The sequence below is a fragment of the Strongylocentrotus purpuratus genome, unplaced genomic scaffold (genome assembly GCF_000002235.5).
Source record: "Strongylocentrotus purpuratus isolate Spur 01 unplaced genomic scaffold, Spur_5.0 spur5_scaffold_20, whole genome shotgun sequence".
Taxonomy (NCBI): Eukaryota; Metazoa; Echinodermata; class Echinoidea; order Camarodonta; family Strongylocentrotidae; genus Strongylocentrotus; species Strongylocentrotus purpuratus.
The window spans coordinates 6735195-6760847 of NW_022145606.1; the positions used below are offsets into that span (position 1 = coordinate 6735195).

At 37.6% G+C, this 25653-nt stretch overlaps 1 protein-coding gene across 1 annotated transcript; it reads left to right on the forward strand.

Annotated features, from left to right (window-relative positions):
• The first annotated feature begins 3025 nt into the window (after positions 1 to 3025).
• LOC100891164 (proline-rich transmembrane protein 1) lies at positions 3026 to 19930 on the forward strand. The gene is made up of 4 exons (XM_003727556.3): positions 3026 to 3380; positions 13580 to 13863; positions 15016 to 15147; positions 17373 to 19930. The coding sequence occupies exons 1-4, from the start codon at positions 3371 to 3373 to the stop codon at positions 17538 to 17540; spliced, it is 594 nt and encodes a 197-aa protein (XP_003727604.1). The 5' UTR covers positions 3026 to 3370; the 3' UTR covers positions 17541 to 19930.
• Positions 19931 to 25653: the final 5723 nt, after the last annotated feature.

A 25653-nucleotide genomic window follows, 5' to 3' on the forward strand; every position in this document is an offset into this window, starting at 1 on the left:
TTCAAATGCTAAAAGGTGACTTCCAACCTATCATTCTTTAAGCCAAAAAGCCCCTTTCATCTTCCTAAAATGCCAATGTAGGATTTCTCAAACTCAAAGCAACTGTATAACTACCCTATATGCTAGGACAAGGTGTTATTATCACTCCTCATCTCCCGAGTAACAATACATTTCTCATAGCCCCCGATAATAAGGTGTGCCTGTTTTAAAGCGACTGAGAGTAATTCTGCTCAAATTTCCCGCAACAACTGATGGCTCGCTACGTTCCCTCGCATTATTGTTTATTTCATTAATGACGTTCGTATTCTATGGTTCATGATACTGTGCTTAAAGCCCCACTGCACTACTTATAGCTACTTGCGCCCTCTATAACGCAAACAATGCATAATCGGTGCCTATTTGTTACCCATGATCCCCTTTTTCTTATGTTAATTGAGAGCTGATTTGATGAGATAACCACCTGTCAGTGACCCTGCAGGGAGGTCTAATTCCCCTTGCCAAACTAGTGCAGACAGGCTTTAAAACTCCACGAGAATCGATTATTTCAACTAATAATGGGTCTAATTGGTAGCAATGTGACCTATACATCTTTTAAGAAATGCTCTCGCTTGCTCATGAATGTTAAGACCATCACACACACAGCAGAGTATGCTGCTGAAGCAGTGTCTTGGACAACGTAAACAGCACAAATTAATGTTATGGTCATCCTTAATGATGTATACATTACAATTATATACATAGTATATATATATATAGGGGTATATACAATGTTTAAAGATTGCAAATATTCGCTTCAAAAGCATCGTTTAACAAAGTTAAATCTGAGATGCATGGCCCTACGTGTTATCAGTGTGTGTGATATGGTGTAATATTGAAGCCCTACACAAAAATGCGCTTTAAAATGATCATGAAGTGCCTCAAAAAAGTAAAAAATCTTTGGTTGACCGGTTTTATCATACTCCTTTTCCCCAATATACTGTAGTGTAATAAAAACCGTTCAGAAAAACGAAAAAATTGATTTCGAATTACAATCATAAATATCTTGATAATCAGACATGCGATTGGCTTATTAAAGTCATGCGGTTCCTTTACTGATCTATATAACGGTTTATAATTATCACCGCAGCATGAGCTAAATCCAGGATTTTGTTTCATAATCTAAAACAATGTTACCGAGCCACGTTAACATTGTTAAACGATGCCCTTAACCCTAATAAGGCCGGGGGGGGGGGGGGCATTATGCCCTCCCTCCACGATTTTTCCGATTGCTCGGGAACGCATATGGATGGCGCCCCGCCGCTCGCTGACGTTTTTCTTTAGAGTCTTGCACAACTTTTAAAAGAATCTTTTTGAAAATCGGACCTACGGTTACAAGGTCACGTGACCTTTTGTCTTTGCATGTCAGCCCGAAAATCGCTCATTTTCGTGATTTGTGTACAAAACATATGGAAAAGTCATTTTTCTTAAAAACAGATCAAACATGGGTTATTGGGTCTTGTTTAAAGTTTAGGTGGTTGTTTTGGGAGTCAAAATAGTTGAATTGTAGTAAGAAATGAAATAAAACAACAAAAACAATGAAATACATAAGTTAAAAAAACAATGAAATACATAAGAAATTATCAAAACAAGGGATAACATAAGGAATAAGCTGGCTCTTCCAAATTTTTTTGTCGTATTATTATTCAGAATGGTCTAATGAATATATGTAGTGAAAAAGAATGCTTAAATATGAATAATATATGATTTATGGGTAAAAATTGATTTTTATGACTTTATTTGCATAAATTACCATAAATATGCAAATGAGTGAATTTTTCAAAAAATCGAAATTATCCTATTATTCTATACACTTCACTTGACATGTTCGCGGCAATCGGCCGCTTCGCGGCCGAGATCTTAGGGGGGGGGGGGGGGGGCCATAATGTAGTCTCACAATTCAGACTCTGTATTTTGCACAGGTATGTGCCTGCAAACTACTCACATGCCTTAGAATTCTGCTACTGAAGGTGTGTATCAGTAACGCATAGAGAGAGATGGGTCAGTGAGACTCGAGGCGAGAAAAAAAAAGTGACGGGAATGAGAAGGAAGAGGGAATTTAAAGGAGCACATGCAAGTTGAGAGAAAGAGAGAGGGAAAGTACGAAAAAAAGAGAGAGGTGGGGTGCACATAGTTTGCAGGCACCCATACCCATGTCCGTCCCATAGTGCATAATACAGATTCTGAATCATGAGACTACAATAGACCATGTATTGTATATTTATTTTGACCATGGTAGGTCCATTTTGACACAGACGAGTAGCTGGACTAGTCTTCCTCATACATGATATATTTTGTTATCAAAGTGTCAAATTAGAGTCTGTGCTTGCAGACTAGAATGAACAGATCAAAAAGACACTTTGACAAAATATAGTCTTATAGTGTTGAGTAAAGCCTAGTAAGTCCAGCTTCCGACTTGCTGTGTCACATGGCCTTATACGTGCAATGTATAGTTCAATTATTCAGACCCCTGTGTTATGACAGACAATGGTATGCGCCTTTTATTCTGAATGACAGAGCAGTATTCTCGTAAAATGGATAAAAATGATTTTCTATTAGAACGCTATTGAAACATTTGAAAATACAAATTGTCGGTGGTTTTAACTCCTTATAGGTCACTCAAATTATATGCCTGTGCCTAATTGTATTTCTTAATTGTTTCCTTGTTTTAAATTTTGAAGAATAACTTGTGAGCCTGAGGTTATATCATGTTGAAATAGAGACAAGAAATTGGTTATTAAACAACAACAACACATTCGCACCGCCATGAAATGATGAGATGGCTCGCGTCGATGTGGGCGTGTCTTTATAACTTTTTTTAACCAATCACGTTGCTCAAAATGTTTCCCATAGCTGAATGGTTTGGGAATCGCAAATTCGCCCCCCGGCCATACTAAGACCTCAAATAGCCCGGCCTTTTTAGGGTTAAGGTTACCCTTTCTATAGGTGCCCTCCCCTTTTTTTTTTATCTCCAGAGAGTACCCCTTTTTCCGATGCACTCCTGCTTTTGAAAGATGCTCCGCCGCCCTTGTCTTTTTCCCAATTTGTAATGCTACCCAACATGGCCTATGTCACTGTACTTTGTACATGTTTTTAACCCATTCTGGTTTAAATACAAAATTCTCTGAATGACGCTCTGTGTACATATTGATCATCAAGGCCAGGAAACGGATATTAGTTATTACGGAATGAAAGCCATTGTCATTATACACGCTATACCCATTGATAGACGAGTTTCACCAAGTGCGACGTATTAATATCAAACACAGTTTAAATCATCTCTATCGCATAGTCACATTACATCGTTGAATGTGAGCGGAGAACAATCATCAGGATGACGTCTGGTAAGAAAGAAAGTAAATTCATTTGATCTATTTGATTTGAAGTTATAATGTTTTATTATGCATGTTGTCGACAGGATGGTTGGACAGCCTATGCGTAGATTCGTGGTTCAGCTTAGATCATGCTGTTCAAAGGGTATTATGTTCGATGTGCTTGCTCGATCGTAGTAGGTATAGTTCTGTAAGGCCAGGAACCTATCCGGAAGTCACCAGCATTCTACCCTAATGACTCCTATCTACATCATCGAAGGCATTCAAAGGATTGCCAACCTATACTAGTCCCCGAGGCCCCGAGCACCCGAGCACCCGAACCCCGAGCCACCCGAGCACCCGTGACTGTAATAATAAAACTTTTGCAAAGCCCATATTTTGGGGGCAAGCGCCTATGCAATAACGCCAACAACATAAACAACGCCAATCATGATAATGATTAAAGGCCTGATTTTAAAAACGTACTACAACTACTACTTCTATTACTACCACTACTACTACTACTACTACTACTACTACTACTACTATTACTACTACTACTACTACTACTACTACTACTACTACTTCTACTTCTTCTTCTACTTCCACTACTACTACTATACTACTAGTAATAATAATATTAATAAACAGCAATAATAAAAGCAATAAAAGGACATGGGAGGAGAATTAAGGAAGTTGAGGTTTCCTATATTGTGTGATCTATTGTTTTGTCATAGTGTCTGTGAACGCCTTTAGGTTCTGGTAAAAAAAAAAAAAAATTCTCACAGAATCAAACGAAACTTACACTGAATGTTCAAGATTAAAAATAAATGTCATTTGCCAAACAATTTTGGTAGAAAATGTATACTGGCTGAGTAATGAGCATAGAAAGATAAGGAAACATAATAGCCCCGACACCATTTTGTGTAGTCCCATATACATCTTCTGTGTAAAGTGCTTGTTACTTTACCAAGACTGGGCCAAATTTATTATGATCTTGATGACTCCAGATCTTTGCAGTACACACCAATACTTACATGCTACATGATCAACTTTCTCTGATCCGTTTATTTGTTGTTGTACAAATGCCATTTTTGGTACAGGGCTTCCTTAGGACCTACTGAACGATATCAGGGTAGGAGTCCCCGGCAAGAATATCATATAAGGTGTGGGACAGGTGCGTCGCCTCGTAATCCACAAATAATTTGTAATGTAATAAAACATTGATTTGTTGTTGTACAAACGCCATTTTTGGTACAGGGCTTCATTCGGACCTGCTGAATGATGGTAAGGTAGGAGCCCCCGGCATACATATTCATATACGGGTGATTGGGGGCCCATGGCGTTTGTACATTAGACCATACGGACTGGCGGCCATTTTGGATTTGACCTCTCAGGGTCAGCAGAGGTCAAATCTGACTTCCCTCCACATCTGAAAATAAATCTTATGGTCTAACTAACTATGCTAGAAGTTTCATGCTTTTATCAAAAAGTGCACAATTTTCTTGCTAAGCCGCTGCACTAATATTGTATAGAAGTAAGTGAAGTAATCCGATAGTCAATAAGTATGGAAAATGAAAAAGAAGATATTTAAACCCCGTTTTAGGAATAGTGTCTGTTTTCCTGTACGTTTTTACCTCGTACTCAATCGTTGTACTGCTCTGAAACCGCAGATAGAGGTATTCTACGTCATCTATTGTATTTGCGTTTCATTTGATTGATTGAGTATATTGGATTGATATAATTATTTTAGTCAGTTTACTATCCGTATTTATGAAAGAAACCATTCTTATGGAACTACCAAGGGTAATAATATTAATATCCCACTCATATTTGATCAATCATGTCTATTTAAACAGTGTAGAAGGTTGAGTTCTGGGAAGAGGTGAAAAATAATTTGTGAGCATTACTCGTTCGTATTATGCAAGTGTGGTCTGCATCAACACATCGTTATAGCACTAGAATCGCTGATCCTCGTGGATTAGTCATCTGAAATATAATAATGAAGTTGACAAAAAGTTAAGATAATGTGAAAAAGGACATGGTTTAGATACAACCAGGCAAATAATTGTTATGTTCATTACACAGAACTCAATATCAATGTACTGTTTCAAAAGACAATAACTAAAGCACGATCCGGTACAATGTCTACTGTACGTCATGACATGTGACATTGTCACTAAAGCATGATCCGGTACAATGTCTACCGTACGTCATGACATGTGACATTGTCACTAAAGCATGATCCGGTACAATGTCTACTGTACGTCACGACATGTGACATTGTCACTAAAGCATGATCCGGTACAATGTCTACTGTACATCATGACATGTGACATTGTCACTAAAGCATGATCCGGTACAATGTCTACTGTACGTCACGACATGTGACATTGTCACTAAAGCATGATCCGGTACAATGTCTACTGTACGTCATGACATGTGACATTGTCACTAATGCATGATCCGGTACAATGTCTACTGTACGTCATGACATGTGACATTGTCACTAAAGCACGATCCGGTACAATGTCTACTGTACGTCACGACATGTGACATTGTCACTAAAGCATGATCCGGTACAATGTCTACTGTACGTCATGACATGTGACATTGTCACTAAAGCATGATCTGGTACAATGTCTACTGTATGTCACGACATGTGACATTGTCACTAAAGCATGATCCGGTACAATGTCTACTGTACGTCACGACATGTGACATTGTCACTAAAGCATGATCCGGTACAATGTCTACTGTATGTCACGACATGTGACATTGTCACTAAAGCATGATCCGGTACAATGTCTACTATACGTCATGACATGTGACATTGTCACTAAATCACGATCCGGTACAATGTCTACTGTACGTCACGACATGTGACATTGTCACTAAAGCATGATCCGATACAATGTCTACTGTACGTCATGACATGTGACATTGTCACTAAAGCACGATCCGGTACAATGTCTACTGTACGTCATGACATGTGACATTGTCACTAAAGCATGATCCGGAACAATGTCTACTGTACGTCACGACATGTGACATTGTCACTAAAGCATGATCCGGTACAATGTCTACTGTACGTCACGACATGTGACATTGTCACTAAAGCATGATCCGATACAATGTCTACCGTACGTCATGACATGTGACATTGTCACTAAAGCATGATCCGGTACAATGTCTACTGCACGTCATGACATGTGACATTGTCACTAAAGCATCATCCGGTACAATGTCTACTGTACGTCACGACATTGTCACTAAAGCATGATCCGGTACAATGTCTACCGTACGTCATGACATGTGACATTGTCACTAAAGCATGATCCGGTACAATGTCTACTGTACGTCACGAAATTGTCACTAAAGCATGATCCGGTACAATGTCTACCATACGTCATGACATGTGACATTGTAACTAAAGCACGATCCGGTACAATGTCTTCTGTACGTCATGACATGTGACATTGTCACTAAAGCACGATCCGGTACAATGTCTACTGTACGTCATGACATGTGACATTGTCACTAAAGCACGATCCGGTACAATGTCTACTGTACGTCATGACATGTGACATTGTCACTAATGCATGATCCGGTACAATGTCTACTGTACGTCATGACATGTGACATTGTCACTAAAGCACGATCCGGTACAATGTCTACTGTACGTCATGACATGTGACATTGTCACTAAAGCACGATCCGGTACAATGTCTTCTGTACGTCATGACATGTGACATTGTCACTAAAGCACGATCCGGTACAATGTCTACTGTACGTCATGACATGTGACATTGTCACTAAAGTACGAAAAAAAGGTTCTTGATGTGATCTTTCATTTCATTTCATTTCATTTATTTCATTCTCCATCAAAACATTAAAACATACAGACATGATATACAGATAAAGATCGATAACAAGAAAAATACAAAGGGAAGGAGGAAATAAAACTTTATGGGAATGTGGGGTTAACAAAAAGGGCAAGTAGCTTCATGAACATCGAAGATGGCGCCTTTCTAGAAAATAACACACGAGCCTCTCTTTAGCAAAGTTTTGATCCAACAGGACTTTTGAAGGCCTTTTCAGCTCTGATTTTACTGCTCTTTGATTTAGTGTTTCCTAATGCCGGACAAGAGATTAAACTCCCCGTCCAAAAACGGTGGATCGATCGAGAAAAAGCAAAGAAAGTTGCCCGTTGATTGTCAGCGATCCAACGCCATGTCTCCGCCAGCCGGCCCCGGCAGCTCCCGGGTGAGTGACGCGGCCGCTGCAGCCCCTGTTTGGTTCATAGAATATGAAAGGCGTTTGGATTCAAAGTTTGATGACCTGCATAAGAGACTGGATTTTCATGAAGCTGCTTGTGAAGAAAAGTTCCAACATCTGGAAAAGGAATTGGCTGCAGCTTTTGATAAGATTGACGACCTTGAGAATAGATCTCGAAGAAACAATCTAATCTTTTTCAACTTCCCTGAAGGTGAGGAGCCTGATTCTGCCAGTGGATGCAGTGAGTTGATTTCATCTTTTTTGGCCTCTATTGACAAGAATCTTGAGCATGTTCAGATCGAGAGGGCTCACCGCACGCCGCCAGGTCCACCATCATCTCGTGGACATCCCCAGAATGGCAGCCAGTACAAGCCGAAGGATCGTCCAATTCATGTTTGCTTCAGTTCGTTTCAAGATCGAGTGAGGGTCCGGAAGGCATGTGTTGCTGCGTTCAAGGAGGGGTTCAAGTACAAAGAGAGATCAAAGTTGTTTGTTGCAGAGGATTTCAGTCATCGCGTTCAGGCTCGCCGTAAAGCTCTCCTGCCTGAGTTAAAGATGTTGCAGCAACAAGGAAAGCGAGCATTCTTTGTATACCCTGCGACAATTAAGTATGTCCAAGATCACCAGCTGAAGGTTCACAAGCCAGGTGTTTGAATTGCAACTGTAGTACACCATAAAAACACTGTGATTATCATAGTGGCTGTCTCGTACAAACCGTCTGACTTTCACAGAAAACTTTTATATTTTACAAGATAACATGCCTTGAACTTAACGCGTTTTAACTTGCTGGACACCAGATTAGTTTAGTGATGTCGGTCTTTTTAAACATATTTTGTTCACTTAAACTTTTTTAGGAATTCTCGGGGTGCCCTGGAGGTGCCTTGTTTTTGGTTACCCACGATTCACCATTGGGGATAATAGTTTTTTATTGTTCTTATCCTTGTTGGTACTGGTTCATTATGATTAATTATGAGGCTCTAAGGTTTTCTCATTCTTGCCTCATACCGTTGGCTGCCTTTCCAGTTTGTTTTGTTTTTGGTGGGTGTTTGTGCGTATGCTTTTTTCACTGAGTGTGTGGTGTGTGCCCTTTTCCCAGGGGTCCTTTATCATGAATCAAATTGTGTACATTTTTAGGATATTACTTGTTTTGTCAACTCACTGTTGCTACTCTAGGTTTTTACTGTTATATGATGTTACAGATTAATACTTTTAACTGCAGAGGTCTGCATGACAATTTTAAAAGAAAGAAAGTTTTTAATTTTTTAAGAGAATTTGGGTATGATATAATCTTTCTTCAGGAAACCCACTCTAGGATAGATGATGAGAAGCTGTGGCGTACTCAGTGGGGAGGGGAGGCAGTTTTTGGCAGCTATTGTTCCAATAGCCGAGGTGTGGCTATTTTGTTTAAAGCTTCTTTGAAAATATCAGTCTTATCTTTTCACCTGGATCCTGAGGGAAGATATATTATCCTCCATGTTAATGTTAATGATGTTCACTTTATTCTTGTCAACTTATATGGTCCTAACAAAGACTCACCAGATTTTTTTGTTAATGTTTTTGCTAAGTTAGATGAAATAGGTAACTCTCATGTTATTTTAGCAGGAGATTTGAATATTGCGGTAGGCCCTTTAGATTATGAGGGTTCTAATGCAACCCACTCTAATGCTCGTGCCAAAATTGCTTTTAATATGTATGTAGAAGAACTAAGTCTTGTAGATGTATGGAGAAGAGATCATACTCATGATAAGATTTTTACACGCCATCAGAAAATTCCATTTGTTTCCTCCAGGTTAGACTATATTTTTATTTCTAGTGATTTGTTGAATTGCGTAAAGAAATCTAAAATTGTGACTGGTATTTGTTCTGATCATTGTATGGTAACACTAGCACTGTCACTAAATGATTCACCTCGGGGCAAGGGATACTGGAAACTGAACACTGCACATTTGAAACATTCAGAATTTTGCAATTTCATTAAAGACAAAATTAAGGAATTTAAGGAATTTCATGCTGAATGTGATCTAAATCCACATATTATTTGGGATGCATTCAAATGCACAATGGCTGGTCATTGTATGGAGTATTGCAGTAGAAAGAAAAAAGAAAAGAATTTGACTAAGAATAATTTACTAAAGAGTATATCCTTACTTAAAGAAAAAATTGGTTCATTGAAAAAGGATAATAGTTCAAATGGAGAACTGCAAGAATTATATAGCAAATTAGAAGTTGAAGAAGCACAGTTGAATGAACTTCTGGATACTGAAACTGCTGGCTCTATAGTAAGGTCTAGATTAAAGTGGGCGGAACACGGAGAAAAAAGCTCTAAATACTTCTGCAATTTAGAAAAACGGTCCTATGAAAGAAAAACTATACGCCAACTGAAGGCGAACAATGAGCAAATCATCACTGATCCTAAAAGAGTACTTCAGGAAATTCATTCGTTTTATAAAGCTTTATACTCTTCAGAGGTATCTCTTGAGGATAGGGACACTTTCAAGGATTTTATCGCCCCTTTGAATATACCTACCTTATCAGATGATTCAATTTCTGCTCTAAACAGACCTTTAACCAAAAATGAACTTTGGACTACTTTAAAGAATATGGGAACAAATAAGAGTCCAGGACTAGATGGCCTTCCTTGTGAATTTTATTTAACCTTTTTCAATGATATCATAGATTTATTACTCCACTCTTATAATTATTCCTTTCAAGAAGGAATTTTATCACAATCTCAAAGAAGTGGAATAATCACGCTTCTTCCAAAAAAGGGTAAGGATCCATTGTTAGTGAAGAATTATCGCCCTATCTCTCTACTGAATGTTGACTATAAATTATTAGCCAAAGTTATGAGCTCCCGTTTGAAGTCTTGTATAAATTCTTTGATACATACAGATCAACAAGGGTTTATGAAGGGACGCAACATTGGGGCCAATATTCGGGTTATAATTGATTTAATTGAATATACAGACTATATGAATGAGCCAGCTACAATTATTTTGTTAGATTTTGAGAAAGCGTTTGATAGAATAGAACATGATTATTTATTTTCAGTCTTGGACTATTTTAATTTTGGAGACAATTTTATAAGATGGATAAGGACTTTTTACAATGATAGAACTAGTTGTGTGTTAAACAATGGTTTTATGTCCAATCCGGTTGCAATTAAAAGAGGAATATTCCAGGGGTGCCCAATATCCCCTCTTTTATTTATACTAGCTATTGAAATTCTGGCTATTTCAGTACGACACAATCCGGGGATAAAGGGAATTTCAGTTGGCAACTTTGAACAGAAGATAAGTCTTTTTGCAGATGACACAACTTGTTTTTTGAATGGGGAAACAGTTTCCTTTAAACATTTATTTGAAACGTTGACTCAGTTTGCAAAATTTTCAGGTTGTCGCATTAATTTAAGTAAGTCAGATGCAATTCATATAGGAAAGCTGAAAGGCAGTACAGTTATTCCACAAGATGCATTAGGGTTGAATTGGAAATCAAAAACGTTTAAGGCTTTAGGAGTGGTTTTCTCATTGAACACAAAAATGCTTTACGAACTGAATTTTGTTCCCAGACTTGTCATTATAGAACAGATTTTAAATTGTTGGCGGCATAGAAGCCTATCCTTGTTGGGCAAAATTGCTGTTGTAAAGTCGCTTTTACTCCCCCAAATGTTATTTTTGTTTTCAGTATTATGTATTGACCTGCCAAACTCTTTCTTTAAAAGATTAAATGGTTTGCTTTTTAAATTCATTTGGAGCAATGGCAATGACAGAGTTAAGAGAGATATATTATGCAATGATTATGAAGAAGGGGGTCTAAGGATGATTAATCCTTTAGTTTTTGCACAAGCGCAGAAAGTTTTGTGGATGGCTAAACTATTAGACGATAAATATGAAAGTTGTTGGAAAACAATAGAAATATATATTCTTTCTACCTTTTGTGATGACCATCTTGCCCTTTTTAAGGCAGATGCCCCTGATTCGGTTTTGGCAAAACTTAAAAATTGCCAGTTAACAGCGTCTATTAAGACATGGTATTTATATAGGCAAGAGATGAAAAGAGAACTAGGTTTATGTCAGTTTCATTTACAAGATTTTATTTGGTGGAATAGAAATGTAAGATTGCAATATAGAACACATTTTTTCTATCCAGTTTGGTATGAAAGGGGTATTCATTCCATTTTTCAATTACATAATGGTTTTGGTAATCCCAAAACATTTGAAGACCTCGTAATTGAGTTTGACATTCCTATTAGAGACCAAAAAAAATATGACTCCCTCATGAATGGCATATTTTTGGAGTGGTTTGATAATTCTCTTAATGTGGATGAGAATATATTTAATCAAATTTTTAAAGATCTATTAAGTCAAAAGAAAATGTCTAAGTATACATATAATATTTTGCTGAAGAAATATAGTTGTACTAATGCCAAAAGGGAGAGTAAATGGGAGGAACTATTTGGCCATCAACCAAAGAGAAGGATTGGTCGATTATTCATACGAGTAACTTTTGTTGCACGATTGAGACTCAGTTAAGGAGTTTTTATTTCAAAATTTTCCATAATGCTATTGGTTTTAATGCATTTTTGTTCAAGATTGGGAGAAAGGAGTCTGCTAATTGTTATTTTTGTTCAGATTTTCCAGAAACTTTAGATCACTTGTTTTGTGACTGTAGGAGAGTTGTACCACTGTGGGAAAAATTGGTGGATAAGATTAACACTGGCACTGATCACAGTTATAATCTGACTTTGTCAAAATTTAATTTTTTGTTTGGGATACAGTCAAGGGACAAATACGCCTCTTGTATAAATTTTCTCTGTTTATGTTTAAAATATTATATTTACTCATGTAGGTTTCAGGGAAAAGAACTTATTTTCGAAGCATTTGTTTCAATGGTAAAGTTCAAACAAAAAATAGAATATAAAATTGCCCAAAAGAAAAATAAGTTACAAGTCCATTTTAAGAAATGGTCTATCAAGTTTAACTGAAATTTAGGAGTAGTCTTGCAAAGCTCTGTTGTCATTAACATCTTCATTGACTTTTTGAAATGTAAACTTGCCCTCTGGGAAAGTATGTGAGTGTGTGTGTGTGTGTGTGTGTGTGTGTATGTTTATGGGTGCATGAGTGCGTGCCTGTTTTGTAGTTTTAAGATGATATTATATTTTATATTGCTGCTTTTACTCTGTTAATTTTTCAAAAATAACAATAAAAACAGAAAGAAAAAAAAAAAAAAAGTAGCTTCATGAACGTCAACGGGGTGTCAACCCCTTAAAAATATACACTGTATTGTTTACTGAGAAAAGAAAAGCAGAGAAAACCCAAACACCAATACAAAAGGGGGAGGAGAAGGGAAAGGGGGGGGGGGATACATTACAAAGTGCATTAACTGAAACGTGACGTCATTTTTCTCACTGCCATCATTGAATTGTAATATCAAGAAACATTTCTTTTTATCCGGAAATAAATGAAAATAAAGCCTGTCCTATTGATGGAATCAGTCTCAAGAGTAAAGCATTTCATACCATAAAGAACACAGCATGACAGAATCGGAGTAGAGATTGAATGATTTATTATGCGTATATTGACGTTGTAAACACCTCTAGAAATGATCTGTTATTGTGGTCACGCTCCGTAGGTAGCCTTTACAATTATGGACATTGTGGCTGTAGTGGCTTTACACAGTGTTAACACTGTGTGATAAGGATGATGTATTCACATGTATATGGATATGTATCTTGTATTTGGGGGCTCTGATTTTTGGTTGGTGTTTCAACAGTGTGTTTTCATTGTTCCACAGACTTAAAGCTCTTCAAAAAGCAGTTCGTGTTTTTGCATGTAAAACAGAATATGTAAATCAACCCTGTGCTGCCAATCTGCCTTACACTGCTTCTATGTAAGGCTGTATTTGACGTCATTTCTAAACATTTAAAAAAAACACTTTATCATAATTCATTACAGAATACAAGCAATTCACCAATGAAGATTGTGACGTAGAGGGCGGTGGTTATGATAACCTTCCTAGTTACGATGAGAGTAACGCGATTCCAAGCTCAGCTCCACCTCAGAACCCTTACCCGCCTCCGAACTCTTCTGAGTATCCTATGCAACAGCCTTCTCACTCTCAGCAGGCTGCACAATTCCCTCAGCAGCACCCAGGCACCGATGTCCCCCAGTCGCAACCAGGCACATATGCTCCTCAGCAGCACCCAGGCACCGATGTCCCCCAGCCGCAGGAGTTTCAGGTAAAACGCATGTAGAAGAGAGAAAGTGAGAGAGATACATTTTATACCGAGGAGAGGCTGGACGAGATAAGAGAAACAGGGAAAGTGAAGGAGAAGGAAAGAGAGGGAGAAGTAAAGAGAGAGATAGGAGAGATAGAAAGAAGGGAAACTAGGACAGATGACTGGACAGAGAGGGAGAAGGAAAGAGAGAGAGAGAGAGAGAGAGAGAGAGAGAGGAGAGATGGAAAGAAGGAAGACTAGGATAGAGGACAGAGAAGGAAAAGAGAGGGATAAGGAAAGTCAGAGAGAGGGGAGAGATAGATAAAAGGGAGACTAGGACAGGTGACAGGAAAGAGTGGGGAAGAAAGAAAGAGAGGAAAAGGAGAGATAGAAAGAAGGGAGACTAGGTCAGAAGACAGGAATACTGAATAGAAGAGGAATGAAAGAGAGAGATAAGGAGAGATGGAAAGAAGGGAGACTAGGATAGAGGACAAGAAGGAAAAGAGAGGAATAAGGAAAGTCAGAGAGAGGGGAGAGATAGACAAAATGGAGACTAGGACAAGTGACACAAAAGGAAGAAGGGGGAGGAGGAAAGAGAGAGAGAGAGAGAGAGAGAGAAAGAGAGAAAAAAAGAGAGACAAAAGACTTGATGCATGCCTGATCGTCAACGAAACGGACTTAAGTTTTTTGTCAACTCTGTTTGTTGCTACGGAAGGCAGCCAGTGAAAATGAACTCGTTTAATCAAACTATGGAAATGCAGGCATTACTGTAAACAAACAGAACTTTATTTCTCCTGGCTCATTGTTTCTAATTGAGATGTCATATGAAAGGGCTGAAATTAAACTTTCAAGAAATATTATTTTCTCTTTGAAGTTCAGATACCGCCCGCCAATTTTTTTTTTTTGTGGGTTTCCTCTGTGCGTGAAATATGCATCATATGAGTTGCATCAAATGAACGAAGAGGATCTAAACTTTAAAAATATGTGTCATTTATTAATTATAATTGCGATTAAGTTATGATGAAACATCGATAATTCTCGGTTTCGCTTTTTCTGGGACGCACTGTATAGTAACCCAAGGCTCAGTTAAGCCGTATTGTAGTGTTAACAAAGAAAGTAATTGAACTATAATCCTAGGCTAATGATTTACCTTATGATTGTGAATTCAAACAGGCGCCGATCCAACAGAACATTGTTCATGTGAGCACGGGAATAGCGCCTAATGACTACTTTGGCTTAGCTCTCTGTGTCACACTCTGCTGCTGTTTGCCGTTTGGGATTGTAGCTCTCATCAAATCAAATCAGGTATATATGATGGACTATCTAACCAGACTAAACAAATCTTGTTCAATTTCCCTATCGGACATTACTCCCGGAAAACAACATGTTTGCATTTGTAGTTCATTGACAACTACGAAAATTTAATTTTCTTAAAGGTTTTCGTTGTCGGGGTCGGGGGGGGGGGGGGGGGGGGTTCGGGGGTTATTTTTTAGGAAGATAAATTTTGTCTTTTTAAGAACACCAATAATCCTACAAATGCATGGAATTATTTGTCGTATGTGTTTATTCAAGCCAAGACTTTCATCAATAAGGGTACCTAAACAATCTAAATAGCTCTAACGTGCCGATGGTATATTATCAATAACAATACAATAACATGTGGGGCATGCGCATATGAATGTTTAAAGTGTATGCAGCTTGTTTATTAATATAAAGAGATAAAACAGTATGCTACTTTTGATTATTCTATATATATTAAGTATGAAAAGGGGCATTCAAATGCTGATGAGAAAAAATGTTGATGTCGTCAGCAAACACACATGTAGTATAAACGATAAAAGGGATGATGCATTAGTTCTATCATTTATAATAAAGGGGACCTAATATTGATCCTTGTGGGACTCCATATTTAATTGTAAGCTATTGCGATGAACCAGGCACCACATATTGATGCCGGAATGATAAATACTCTTTAAACCATAAAAGAGCAACTCCTTCAATTCCATAAACTGGAAGCATTTTAGATAACATATAACTTAGTTTATGAAAAGCTTTTGATAAATCCATGAAAGTCCCAATTATATGTTGTTGTTTTTGTGTTTCGAGAACCTGCTAAAATAGCAAGCTCACACGTGGTGGTAAAAAGTCAAGTTATCATTTCAGGAAAGAAAAGAAAAGAAAAGAAAAGAAAGCCAAGCATGGGTCAATTCTCAAATTAATTATTATTATTCATGTGTAGAACCAAAATACAGGTTCAACTAAAATTAAATAGACGTGAGAAAAGAAAGTGGTATTGTGATTTGAAGCTTCGACGCCCGGCCCCCCCCCCCCCCACTCAGAGGTCGGAATGACCGCATGCGTGTTGCCAAAATGTCCGGTAAAGGGGTACTTTTCGTGCGACAAAGTCCGGCCCGAGAATTGTAAAAAAAGGGGTGTATTTGACTTTTCACCCGGAGATTTCTTTAAAAAGGGGATGTTTTTCTTTTTTTCTCTCATCTCTTTGGACTCCTGAGAAATTATTCCGAATTTAGGGGGGTACATTGAGCATTTTTCCTGATTTAGGGGGGTCTCCAAGGCAGGAAAAGCACGCGAAAAGCCCGCGAAAGGGGGGTTCGGAAATGTTGGCAGTCCTCAGATAGGGGGTGCTTTCAAAAAAAGGGTACGAGCATACGCGTACCCTAAATAACACTGAGTGGGGGGGGGGGGGGGGGGGCGGGCTTCGACGAGAACCGAAACTATCAGGAATATATATACAATAAATGTGCTCAGAAACAAAATGGCTGCCTCTGGCTAGCCCAAGCGTAAACCGAAGAAAAAGAATGAATAGCCTACTTGGCGAATTAACAAATGAAGACTCGTATTTAATCCAGCGAAGAAAAGAAATACTACCGCAGTCGATTAAATAGACCGAGAAAAATACAACGTCGCAAAAATCGTACGCGATATGTATGAAGTCAGGAAAATGACTAAAACCGTAGACACGTGTAGCTCTGATGAGTACATACGGGATGAGTGGCGATAATCACGCTGCTTAGCCAAAAACACAAGACTATGGAACGCCGTGATTGGCGCTAAAAGAAAAACAAACCATGGAGACCACAAATGTCATATCACAGGTGCACGTAATTCATTATACAAAAAGGAAGTGCCGATATAAAAGTTTGCTGACCCCACAATAAATGGGTGTATGGAACGCTACACATGTATTGCATGTTCAGATGATTCCTTTGGTTTGTAATTGCCTACGGGAAAGCTTTCTGAAGATGATTGGAAGGATATCATTGCGATAAAACCGTTGACAAAAATAGAACACTTAGTATTTGATACAAACTGTTTGTTACTGCTGTTGGTGTTGGTGTTGGTGTGGTGGTGGTTTCTTTTGGGGTTGTTGTTTAAAAATAAAGTATAAACAAATTCGGGGTAGTCATTCAATCTCCTTGTTATAATGGGTACTGATCTTCACTAATCTTCTGCTATTGTTCGTATACATGACATAACATGAGTGTTGTATTTTCTTGCTTTATCTGAAGGTGAGAAACCGATCAGCAGAGGGGGACTACCACGGTGCCGCTATCGCATCTTTGGAGGCGAAACGCTGGTCCAGCATCGGGTTGCTGCTTGGCAGTATTTCAATCGGTGTTAGTGTAATTGGTGGCATTATGTCTGTTACATTAGGCGCATTAGGCGCATCCTATTAATATAATTATTAGAAAAATAAAGAGAAAGAAGGAGGACAGGGGACCATGATTAGAAAGAAAGAAGGGCTGCGTAGTTTAAAACCCAATTGTTTGATCTCAGTTAGTTTGATTTCATGACCACAATCCTCGATTATATAGATTTTCGCAAAACTCCGCCATATGACCACTGCAAACGGGAGAAATAGCTAGAGAGAGAGAGAGAGAGAGAGGAAGGGAGAGAGAGAGAGAGAGAGAGACAGAGAGAGGCATACAGAGAGGAGGAGGGAGAGAGAGAGACAGACCGACAGACAGAGGGGGAGGGAGAGATAGAAAGAGAAAGGTGGATTAGAAAATATCCCCTTTAAATGTTCATTGATTCGTGTTACAATACGATACTTAACATTTAATAACTTTTCAATCAAAAAATAATACTTTGATATAGTTAAGATGACAGTACTACAGATACACAGGTCTTTGTTTATACTCGTATGACTGTATTCTTGTTACTTGAATAGTCCTGTGTATGCAGTACTAACTGCGTTAACCCATTGCGTACTCGAACCGGGTAGCCCCTGTATAAAGCTCATGGCAATGAATTAATTTAGTAGTCAACGGGTCAAAGGATTTACTTTTCAGTTATCTCAATTAGAGTGTATGTGTTTAATGAATACTGAATAAAACATGAGATCACATGAGATCTAATTTTCCTTTAGTTAAACGTGGGTCGGGTTTAACTTAATCAGTATACCCGGACTTGTAATGGTCTTGTAACTTACAAAAAAAGATAAATCTTTGCAAAAAAATAATGATTTTATAAAAGAAATCTTATTACCTTGGAGTGAATTATATTTTTTAGTTAATCCCGCTGAGGAATTTATTCATAATTAAATTATATGGGATACTAATTCATGTATCATGGTGAATGGTTTTATACTCTTTAAGAAAGATTGGATAAACAGGTATCATTATGAGTTCCTCACTTATTCTGAGTTTGTAAATAAATTCATTATACATTGTAATTTTCTAGATTTGTATTCAATTATATCGGCTATATCTTTACAATGGAAGCATACTTGCGAAGACCCACCTAACAAAATATTAATTACCAATAAGAATTTTTTTGCAGCATGAACAATTTAGTTGAAGTATGTTAACTAATTCATAAATTGTGTGTTGACAAACTCTTTAAAGCTCCAATTTTCTAGAAGAAATGGGAAGTTTTCCTTTCAAAATCAGTTGTTAATTTGAACAAAATTTACATAGTTCCTTTAAAATGCTTTTTTCGACAAGATTAAGGCATTTTAAGTTGAAAATAACTCACTACATATTCTTGGTGTCAATAAGTATTTAAGGACTATTGGTATATCCCATTTTGATTTATGCACGTTTTGTTCAGAATAGATGGAATCTATTAAACACTTATTTGGGAATGCCCAATAACTCGTCGATTCTTCGAAGAATTTGGAAAATAAACCCTTATAAATAAAATCAAGTAAACATGTAATGACTTCATCTTCAGCATCCCAGGTGGGAATTTCTCCTCTTTTAATTTCGTTATTTTGTATGCAAAATATTATATATTTTCAACCAGATATTCGAAGGGATCATGATCATTTCCATGTTTAAAAACAAAATTTAAACATCATTATGAAGTTGAACAAACAATCTATGCACAATATAGGTTTAATTCTTGATAGATGGAGGTACGTCCAACTTAGTCTAAATACTAACATTTCGTTTAAGTAATTTTTCCTTTATTTGTCAAATGTCTGTATCCATCATTTGTTTACATTTGCTTATACATGTATTGGTTTATTGTTTAATACAAAATTGAATAAAGACTTTATTTGAAGACAATAAAAGGAAAACATAATATATGGACCACAATACAAAAAACATGATATTGGCTGATGCAAGGAAGACGTGGACATTTTCAGAGATTCTACAAAGTGAGTAGACACTGAGAACGGTAAATAAGTACCCGCAAGATGCACCCTAAGTTCTATATGTTTATTTGCTTGATATTTTTTATAAAAATAATTTATATACGGTCCTCATAATTATTGAATGAATATGCATGTCAGTAAAACGTTCAATTATCAAAATGTTAACTGTCTAGGGTAAAACCCAGAAATAATATCTATGATTCCATATTGAAGGACTATAATTATATACAATGGTACTTATAGTAGAATGTTTTAATGTAATTAATCTTTATTTCAATTTAACTCATTCTTAAAAAATGCTTTGAAAGGGAATATGTATAAGCGTGTTGTAAAACTAGGGGAAGAAATATTTCAATATGTGCATATTTTGCTATACATAGTACTTCATTTAACCCTCTTGTTTATAAAGATGACTGTCACGTCATATTAAAATAATGTACGTACAGAGTCATACGTGTCAGCTCACATTTGTCTTTACCTAATCATTTCTTCTTGATGTTGTCAAAAGTGGGAAGCAGCAAAAAAGGAGAAGCCCTAAGAAGTGATCGACAAAAATAAATAATGTATACCTGTATAGAGATGGAAAGAAGGTTTTTCTTTATATATAACGTTTATTTCTGTCTCTCGGCTTGCTGGTCTCTTTCTTTCTCGCTTTATGTCCGTACCCCCTTTTGCCCTCCTCCCCCACATCTCTCACTCTTTCTCTTTCTCTCTCTCTCCCCTCTCCCTATCTCTCTTTATCTCTCCCTCCTTCTCCCCGTCTCTCTCTTTCTCTCTCTAACCTCTTCATATCTCTCTTTATCTTTCTCTTTCTCTCTCTCTCTCTTCTTATCTCTCTTTCTCTCTCGCTCCTTTTCATCGTCTCTCTCTTCCCTCTCCTTATCTCTCTCCCTCTCTTTGACTTCATCTCTCTCTCTCTCCCCTCTCTTGTTAGCTCTCTCTCTTTCTTTCTCTTTCCCTCATCTAGTATTTCCTTGACCCTTCTTGCTATTTAAGCAATACAGATTTCATTCCTCTTATTTATCATCATTCCGTCACGACTAAACAAAGACAATTTATGTTTTTGAGGAATTTGTAAATAAAATTGTTTGACTCCTAATAGAGCACGTGACAAGCAGTCTTTATAACTGGCATGAAAAATTAAACATAACTGTGGAAGGACTTTGGAGGTATGTATATACTTTAGAAAAGGCAATTAATCTTTGAAACACTGATTTTGCAATAAAGTCACATATGTATTACATGAGCTGGTCAACAAACACTAAAGGCGTTTATTCTTTGGCCATTTCTTTTATGAACACAATATTTCATTTGCTAAGAATACTTTTTTCTCTATCTAATCTATAATACAACTTGCAGTCACCCCTAATTGGTGCTCGTTCAACTGGCTTTCGATGACTTTCATCTAGGGCCTTTAGCATGCTTGTGAATTGTAGTTGGTCAAAGAGTGCATAGACATCACGTATACATGTAGAAACGCGTTCACTTCTTACTATACTGTGCGAGTATAAGAGAAGGGAGGGAGATGGAGATAGGGAGAGTGAGTGAGAGAGAGAGAGAGATAGAGAGAGAGAGGGGGAGATGGAGAGATGGAGAGTGAGTGAGAGAGGGAGACAGAGAGAGAGAGAGAGAGAGAGGGAGAATATGAATCAAAGAGCAAGTGGGTGATAGGTTGACGACAGGACAGAGTTAGCTGGAAGAGAAGGGAGAATAGGTAAAATAGATGAGAGGAAATACTGAGGAGAAACACACTTGCGCGTTCATTCTTTTCCTGTAACGACATAGTTCCTTGCCGGGTAATATATTTTGCTGAAGAAATTATTGTGTGCATGTTAATAAATCTTATAAATGGTGGCCGAAATATAGATCATTTAATTACGCTATACGCCATTGGCCCAGCGAGGAGGTGGAAGGGGGAGGGGTTGTTTTGGGTGTTCAAACATCCCCTACCCCTTGGCAAACAGGGGGTGTTTTAGGTGTTCAAACGGGGGCTCAATGGGGGGGGGGGGATTTTGAGGAAAAAACAGGCATGTTCAACCCCCCCCCCCCCCCCCCCCCCCCCCCATTGAGCAAAAAAAAGTAGTAATTGCTGTAGGCTGTAGGGGCCCGAATTGGGCAAAAAAACCTCCCCTTAATAAATTCTGGCTACGCTCTTGCTATAAGCAAAAACACGATTAATAAGTCTACTCCTTGAAGTGTTTCTGTTTCGCGCTCACAGAACTGAAAAAATGTTACACCCTCAACGCTAAACCGGAGACAGTCCTTGCCTTTCATTCTCACTCTGTTTTTTTTTCGACGGGTGTATTTTCACACAATAATCACCGATTCCTGTCCTTGGTGATCATTGTATGCACAGAGTGTAGTTCTGAGATTGTTGTATTTCCCTCTCCCTATCTATCCCCCACAGCCACCCTTTGGTCTCTCTCTCTTTCTCTCGCTCTCTCTCTCTCTCTCTTTCTCTATCTCTTCTGCCATCTACATGCGTTTTACCTGAACCATGCACCTGCGGGTGGGGGGCATGGGTGCTTGGTTGCTGCTGAGATTGAGAAGGCTGTTGCATAAGGCGGCGATCCTGTCAAAATGTACAGAATTTCCCTCGCATTTCGCCCCCCCCCCCCGGTCATGAAATGAAATCGCCGCCCCTGCATAGGATACTCAGAAGAGGCGGATAAGGGTTCTGTGGTGGAGCTAATCTTCGAATCGCATCGTATTAGGAGGGGTATCAAGACCACCGCCCTCTAACGTCACAACCTTTGATTTGATTTGATTTGATTTTCTTCTGCATTCATGTATTAAAGTACACAGTTTTTCGATAACGATAATAATACAAAGTACAAGTATTTTTCTGACAATTAATCATATCTAAGCAAATACGTATATATATATATATATATATATATATATATTGTTATTTTCACAAACGAGATGTTAAACTGTCATAAATACTAAATTTCCTCAAACATTATAAAATATTATAAAATTATTTGCGGAAGAAGGACTGTCAATGTAAGCAGATTGCTTGATAATACGACAACCTTCATCGGAGAATTGCTTCTATTCTTATACACTGTCGCTCATATAGTTGGAATATTTTTGTTTTATCCCAATTTATGGAATTATTTTTAAAATAATTTAAAAATAATTGATCTAGATAATAGTATACATTCTCAGATTTTATTGAATAATAATAATAATTTTGACAATGTGTGTTTTGCGTGTCTGCTAAAGCATGTGTATGCTACTATTCTTATCAACTAGGGGACCTATGCCCTTAAGTCCTTAATGACAGTAATGAGGATTAATGCCCCACAAAAGGCACTAATATAGCACATCGACACGGTTTTGATCCTGGGGCCTCACGGTTACGAGGCCATTCCTTTGTCACTGAACCATGACTGTACGCAGCGGGGGCTAGGGTAGGGGGCAGTTTCCATAAATAAAAAATAAAAAATAAAATGCAATAAATTTTCAATAATTTATTGCATTTTACCCCGGTTCCCAACATAAAAAAAATCCTCTGTGTGCCCATGCCTCGAGCCATAAATGCAAAAATTCATAACTTTCTTATTTGATATCCGATTTTGCTCAAACTTTTTTTGATTGGTTTGTCTGATTTTCCTGCTTCTATTGAAAGTAAGTTATTTTTTGGAGTGGACTTGGTCTTTAACTTCACAATAAGCAAAGGTGAATTTCATACCCCGCTTGTAGACTAGCTAGGTCTAGTGACTTAGTTTTGTCCCTTCATAGTATTAAACAAGTGTGTTTAACTGATGCCAAGGAAAGAAAGCAGTTATTTAAGTCCGGTTAGAATCCTTATTCGTTTAATACGAAAGAGTATTTTTACGAGGATAAAGTACGTAGCTAAAGAGTTTGATTTCATATGTCATTTATTATGACAGGTACATAAGCATGTGAAAGGACACATCATGCAGGCACTAAAGTTATTATCCAGTGGTAATATTATGCATTTAAGTGAGCATAGATCACATAAATAATTTAAGTGCAATACACAAGTATTTATTTACATGTGCTAAATTTCTGTAGGCTATGTAGTCTTGTTATTTATTTTATACAGATTGAATCGTTACTACGACCCAAAACACACCAGATGTCAAATCCAGTTTATCAAATTCACCTTTGGGGTTTGGGGGTTGAACCCCCCCCCCCTTGGTATTTTTATGTGTGTATTTTGTAGGCAACCCCCCCTAAACCCCCCTTTTTTTGTTTTATTATTTAAAAAAAAATCATACCCATGACTGACCTAAAAAAGGTGACCTTACCCCCCCCCTCCAACGAAGAAAAATGTCAATTTTTCAAATTTCGAGACAAAAAAAAAAAAAAGTAGTGTCCTCTAACCCCCCCCCCCGCCCCGCCCCGCCCCCCCCCCCCCGCTTATTCAGCGGCTGGCTGAGTCGTTGCGAAATTTTCGGCCCGATTTCAAAATGTTAACCCCCCCCCCCCCCTTTGAAAAAATCCTGCGTACGCCACTGATTGAACTTAACTCATGTTTATAATACTGTATCACATATCCAATACCAAAATTCAACCTCTGCTTGTAATATTTAAACAAGCAAACCTAGAACTGATTGATTGGTTGAGCACCCGTGTGCTTCGACCAATAGGCCTTGTCCGTTATGGTTCTAATTATTTGACTGCCGGGCCACCTGGTCCACCCGTAGAGTTCAAAACACGCTTGCTTACAATATATTTTATCACCTGATGAGTGTAGCAGCGGCGCACGAAACGTCGTGATCTTGTAGATCCCTTGGTGACCATACCTTGCGAGACAAACAAATGTCACTAGCGATATTATTTTCGATATTATGTAGATAGTTCATCTATGCATTTCAATTTGTAATTACTTTGAATACATATTGTAAATGCGTTGTTGTTGATTTTTAAACGACGCTTATGGTATGCCGTTTTTGTTAACGTCTTAATTTTAATTTCAAGGTAAAATAATATTGGATTTAAAAAAATTATAAAACAAAGTAAAAAAGGGACTTCGAGATCATAGAAAAGAAAGAGAGAGGGAGAGAGAGAAAGAGATAGTGTGTATGTTTGTGTGTGTGTGTGTGTGTGTGTGTGCGAATGTTTTTTTGAGACTCCAGCATAATCGTTTTTTTTTTTGCTTTTAAAAATAGGAAATAAAAATGTTATACCAAGCAGTTTTGTATATCTTGTTCCCATAGAAAATATTTATGTTCAATTTTATTAGCCTATATTATTCAATTTACTTGAAAACCATTACATTTTATTGTGCAAAAGTTGTCATGCTCCCATAGAAATATGAGCTCTCCTCTTTTGAAACGCTCGTTTTATTTCCCCCCATCAAGTACAAAACAAGGGGCGTGCGCTAACGCCATCTAGTTAAATATGAATTCGTCACTGGCATTAAAAGTAATTGCATTGGCCTACTTTTCTTCATATAAATCAAATCAAGTGTCATCGAATGATAAACTACAGTGTCAGATTTTCAGCATGAAACACATACACGCACAATCCCACACACATATACACTCTCTCAGAGTTTGTCGATTAATTCTATCAGTGCTTCACTCGGTATTCTTAATCCTTGAAGTCAGGATGTGTCTCTTCAGCGTACGTATTTTCATGAGGAAGCCCTTATTGTACACAAAATAAGTGGATTTTATAGATTCGGATATTTTTCGGAAATTTCGGCGAATCGTGGATCTGACGAAATTTAATCCGGGATTTAATTGCGTCCGAGATTAAGGGCTAGGGTTAGAATTGCAATCGGGTTAAAGGTTAAGATACGTTTTACGGTTAGATATCACTTTTGGTCTAGGGTTGATGTTAGGAATTCGGTTAGTGTAGGATATTGACTGTGAAACAATATTGTTTTCGAAACAGTTTTCAAACAACCGATATATCGGGCCTAATGTTATTTCAAGGAGATGAAAGGGAGGTCTTCTTGTTTTATTCAATGAATTTAAATACCAGCCTCTTTTTGTATTAAATTTAATGTTTGATAAAGAATTTCTTTTCATCGTCATAAACTTTAAAATTCACGTTCATTGATTGAATATTTCAGCATGTATTTATCTGTTTTTCCAGTCTTTGAATAACACACGGGTCTGTCTACGGTTTCCCTACTTTGCCTCTCTCCCAAAATCTAGATTTGAAGTTATTGTTTTTCTAAGTTAAGCCTACATCCCTAACTTGAG